We start from the raw sequence: 5,705 nt of genomic DNA on the forward strand, positions 1-5,705 counted from the left end.
GGGGGAGAAAAAAAATTGCGAGGGGTTTTATACAAAATCGAACCGTTCTTTGTGGGAGTCTGGACTGTTTCCCCGGGGGAGGGTGGGATATGGCTGGACCTGGTCCATAGTCCGGAGCGATGTGAACCACCCGTTATGCCTCGAGATTCGTGGGGTGGGTGGTGGTGCGGTGGGCGGGGTCCATAGGATAGGTAGGCGTGCACGCGACCGACCGGGGATGGGGGTGGCGGGGGCGTGACGTAGAAGGCAAACGTTCTAGAAGTTTCCTTGGATGGGCCTTGATGTACTGGGCCGTGACGCAACCTCTTGAGCCGGCCCAAATTTGGCATGCCGCCTCCCGCCTGCGACGGTACTACCTCCTTTGCTGGAAAAAGTACAAGGTCGCTCAACTTCTCATCGAGTTACAAAATCATCCCCGAACCACAAAACCAAGTATCTAAGTATCTGACGTCCCTCAACTCACAAAACCGTTCATTTTAAGTCTCTTAGTGGTTTTTTTTTTTACCCCGGTTATATCCTACGCGGCGGCTGAGTCAATGCGGGACCCACGTGGGCCCCACATGTTAGGACGCCATGTAAACACACTCTCTCTTCCCCCTCCTCTCCCTTCCTCACTTTCTCTCTCTCTCTCTCACTTCTCCTCTGCAGGATCACGGCCGGTAGGGGAGGAGTGCCGGCGGCTGGCGGAGGAGGAGGTACGGTGCGGCGGGTGCGGCGGGTGCGTCCGGCGGCCAACAGGGGAGGAGGGCCAGCGCGACGGGCACGGCCGGCGGCCGGCATGGGAGGAGGCCCTGGCCCAGCGCATGCGGCGGGGGCGTCTGGCGGCCGGCGGGGGGGAGCGCAGCGGAGAGGAGGGCCGGTGCGACGGGCGGCGGGGAAGGAGTGGGGCTGGGCTAACAATTGGAGGGGAGAGGAACAAAGGTGGAGACGGACGCGGCGGCGGCGCCACCAGCGACGGCCTCTTCCTCGCCCTCGCCTTGCGTCATCTCGCTTTCCGCTCTGCTCGACGGGAGGCGACTCCAGCGGTCGCCCGCACGTCCTCCTAAACCTGGCGGCATTGTCCCTCGTTGGCGGCGGCGACGCTAGCTGGCGAAGACGAGTGGGGAGAGAAGCAGCGGCCGACGGAGAGGAGCTTGGCGTTGGCAGTGGCGGCCGTCGGCTAGACCCAGCGGGCGTCGTCCTTTGCCAGGAACGTGTAGCGGTGAGACCGGACGTCGAGCCCGGCGGGCTTGTCGGAGAGGTCGAGATCGACTCCCATGGCATGGGCGAGCTCCCCGTTGCTGTCAGAGATGAGGAGCACCTCATCACGGCGGCATCATCCGCGACTTTGCAGAATCGCCAGCCTCCCCGCTTCGCCCCGTCGGCCTCCTCCCCACCTGCCGGTTGCGGTGGCAGTGGCGGTGGCGGTGGGGCGGCGTGGAGGGAGGCCCTCCTGGTCTGGTGCTCCCGCGCCGTCGCTTCCTCTCATCTTCTTCTCCATGGCCACTATAAATACACAATACACCTTGCCATGCACACTCCCAGGCCCAGCACACAGCAAGCAGCAGTAGCAGCGGCAAGCTCGAGCTAGCTACAAGTACAAGCTAGCAGCCTAGCAAAGCTCGATCGATAGCAATGGCGGCGAAGGCGGTGCTTGTTCTGGTGGTGCTTGTTCTGGCGGTGAGCCTCCTCACCGTGGCCGTGGTGGCGAGCGCCTGTGGCTCCAACTGCCCGCTGAGGCCGACGCCGACACCCAGCACCGGGTCGTCGTCGAGCCCACGCGACGCGCTAAAGCTGCGCGTGTGCGCCAATGTGCTCGGCCTCTGCTGCTCCCTGCTCGACGGCCTTCTCCCACGTCGCAGCCGCCAACCGCCGCCTCCTGCCTCGCCCCGGCGGCCTCCTCCCAGCTGCCATCCAGCTCGCCCAGAGAAAAGAAGAGTGAGAGAGAGAGAGGAGGAGGAAGGGAGAGCCGGAGAGAAGGGGGAGAGAGAGAGGATGATGACGTGGTATACTGACACATGGGGCCCACGTGGGTCCCACGCTGACTCAACCGCCACGTCGGACAAAACCGGGGTCAAAACCATCGAAGGGCCTAATGTTACCGGTTTTGATTAGTTGAGAGATGCCGGATATCTGGTTTTGTGTTTCGGGGACGATTTTGTAACTCGATGACAAGTTGAGGGACCTTCGATGTACTTTTTTCCCTCATTTGCTTGAGAAATTGTTATAGCTTAAGACAACTTTGTAGTTTAAAATTGTTATATTTTGTGACGAATAGAGTAACAGTTTTTACATGGCCAGTAACGGTCCATCGCTCTTAAATTTACGAGTGTTTTAGCTTTCAAGTTTGCTAAAAATGCAGGAGGACAAGTTGGCATTGGGATGAAGTTATAGGGTGGGTTTGGTTCGTTAACATACTAAATATTTGATAGTATCAAATTCTTGATAAGTATTGGTATGTACTATCATTTCATTTCTTTTAAGTAGGATAGAGTTGTAGTACGAATGTTTGGATTGGCAGAGGATTACTACCAATGTGAAGTCAAATTGATTTTAGGCATTACTAATTATTTGGCTTCAAATCGAATAGCCAATATTACTATTCAAGCTATCAATAGTAGGACATATTTTGTCATCAATTCAAAATAGCCCATGGTAAGATTAAGCCATTTTTTTTAAAAAAAATAATGTTAGAGCTTCTGTAGTGAGGCCAGTATAGCTATCCATGTAGGGGCGGTTTGATCAACAACCTAAAAATCCGACCAGGTCACAAATGGGCGGTCTACAATCTGATCGGCATTGGCCACATGGTCTAACCGACAGACTTAAGTTCAAGTGCAATTATAGTACATCTCGTCTTTTAAAAACTAATTGATCTCTAAACCTACTAAACATGTAGAGACCATGGTATTACATGAAAATATCTTACTACGATCCAACATATAATTAATTAGCTACTCGAATGGTCCTTTTTCTCTACCTTTGCCGTAGTTTAGTGCTTCGTCCATCTACATTGGTTTGCTCTATAAGCAGCGTGGAGCCACCATCCACCATCCGGGCTCACTGTCAAATACACTGTTAAAATTTTATTTTATTTGAAAGAATTAAAGTTAAAAATATTATAGCAAATATTAGGTATATTTGAGTTTTCCTGTGCTTGGAAAGTTTTCTAGGTCCACCACTATCTACAAGGGCATCCTCAATGTTTGTGGTGTAGTGTAACCTTAAGGTGGGCCTTATGAATAGTGAGCCATTGTTATAGCCATACCCATAATGCTATGGTTAGAATTTAGCCACAAGATGGCCCACATAGAATGGAAAAATAATTGTTTCATCTCTTGTTCATGAAGTGAATGAGAGAGAAAATATTTTCTTTTTGCTTATGGGAGAACTTAAGCATAAGCTGCATCCTAAGCTAATGCTACTTTCCACAATGTATATGGCTCACTTTACAAGTGCAATCATTGCCTTAAGGTCACCTTTTTCATACATTGTGGTTGCCCTAAGTGTCTTTCTTAATTTACCGTGATGGTGAGGATCTATAGGTTTTTCTTGAAATATAACTATTTGTTGTAGTATGCGAAAGTTACATACTCAAATATAAACATTTGTTAAATTTTGAGTATATTAGATTAGGAGCTACTCCTTGTGTCCAAAAAAAGTCAAAACGTTGGGTTTACGTGCCAACGTTTAACTGTCTGTGTTATATAAAATTTTTTTATAATTAGTATTTTCATTGTTGTTAGATGATAAAACATGATTAATACTTTATGCGTGACTTATCTTTTTAATTTTTTTCATATTTTTTTAAAATAAGACAGATGGTCAAACGTTGGACACGGAAATCAAGGTTTGTCTTTTTTTTTTTGGACGGAGGAAGTATACGTGAAGTGGTACCAGATTTGAGACCCATTAACAGAAGGCGATTTGAGTGGACTCACGCATGCGGACGTGCCTGCCGCACTCACACGGTGTCCATCGATTGATTCACGCCGACACCAACCTTAATAGTCTTTTAAAAAAAAAGACACCAACCTTAATACGTCATTAACCAGTACTCCATATAAAAAATTTTGGTTAGATATGATACTTTTCAGTACAGTGAATCTGGACAGCTTTCATGTCTAGATTTATTGTAATAGGATATGTCACGTCCAACCAAAATTATTTATATTTAGGATGGAGGGAGGGAGTATTAAACAGGCGATTTGGTCGTCGGCAAATCTGACTTAATTATTATCATCCACAGCCATAAGCCCATAACAGTTATTACCAACGATTTAACGAACTTAATTACGTGTCAGTGAGCCAGTCTCGCTTAATTTAATTCTGAAACTACAAAGAAATTAAACTCCATCGAAGCAGCTAAACTAGCCTTGCCTACCACGTGTTCGCGCCATTGCCGGAGACGGCGCCGGCGCTGCTCTTGCGGCCGCCGCCGCCGCCGCCGTAGAGGCGGAACAGGTTGAACGCGGAGACGGCGGCGAGGAGCACGGCGGCGAGGCCCGCGGCGACGGCGGCGGCGAGGCCCTCCCCGACGCGGCGGCAGAACGCGCCGTAGAGGCCGCAGACAGGCATCCACTGCAGCTCCGGCTGCCCGCGCTTCCCCACCACCGACGACTGCAGCGCCGCCGCCGTCGCCGCCATCAGCGCGTACGCCACCGCCTGGTCGCACGAGAACACCGACCACGCCACCACCGCCGCGCCGCCATTGCTGCCGCCTTTCCACGCCGCGGCCGCGGCGCACCGCGCCAGCTGGAGCAGGCTGTACACGGCGGCGGCGCCGTGGGCGGCGACGAGGAGGACGAGTGCCTTCATGTCCGTGAACCTGGCCTTCTTCTCCAGCGAGAAGAAGGTCCTCGTCTGGCTTCCCGTGCCCACCAGCGCCGCCGCCAGCGCCGCCAGGGCGCACACCGCGCACCGCAGCGCCACCTCCGCCACCTTCGCCTTCCTCTCCAACCCCATCGCCGCCGCCATGGCTAACCTCAGCTTAGCTTTAGCTGCTCACCGGCGAGGTTGTTCAGTTGCGTTGTCGTCGACATGAGCGATAAGATGGCGCCATCGATGGGCCATTTTATAGTGGAAAAAATAGTACTCCCCCCCCCCTCCATTTTATCATTTTTAATTACAGCCATAAATTTTTGTGTTCAATGTTTAACCATTTATTTTATTTAAAAAATTATGATTAGTATTTTTATTAGATAATAAAATATAAATATTATTTTAGACGTGTCTTATTTTTAATTATTTTATAATTTTTTTAAATAAGACGGTTAAACGTTGTATATAAAAACTTAAAATGGAATGGAGAGAGTAATCAACTAAGCATGCAGTAGTGGGAATGTGGGATCTGTGGGCAGTGCCTGTAGCTTTCTTGCATCCTCTTTTTTTTTAATTCATCTAGTTATTATTGCCATCATCACTAGAAAGTGTTCTTTCCCAACAAGTGAGCAATAGTATATTTTACAGGTGCACGCCAAGACCAGCTTTAATTTGGTGGAAAATGGCTTCACACCATGGCCCTCCCAACAAACTACATCTGGCCCCATAGCTTGGTTTTTTCGTGGAATAAGTAAAACGATATATTTGCAAACGAAAAGTAATTTGTAAATAAAATTTTTATACTTTGATGAAAAAACCTAAAATCAGCTTCAAGCTTAAGGTTGAAAATTTAATTTTTAGCTGATAGGTATAAATATAAGCGAAAGGATGAGGCCACATATGTT

The 5,705-nt window shown here is 49.6% G+C and overlaps 1 protein-coding gene across 1 annotated transcript; it reads right to left on the reverse strand.

Annotated features, from left to right (window-relative positions):
* Positions 1-4,133: 4,133 nt before the first annotated feature.
* Positions 4,134-5,021, reverse strand: LOC4352337 (CASP-like protein 2B1). The gene has a single exon (NM_001423516.1). The coding sequence runs from the start codon at positions 4,954-4,956 to the stop codon at positions 4,360-4,362; it is 597 nt and encodes a 198-aa protein (NP_001410445.1). The 5' UTR covers positions 4,957-5,021; the 3' UTR covers positions 4,134-4,359.
* Between the last annotated feature and the right edge of the window lie 684 nt (positions 5,022-5,705).

This window comes from Oryza sativa, chromosome 12 (genome assembly GCF_034140825.1).
Source record: "Oryza sativa Japonica Group chromosome 12, ASM3414082v1".
Lineage (NCBI taxonomy): Eukaryota > Viridiplantae > Streptophyta > Magnoliopsida > Poales > Poaceae > Oryza > Oryza sativa.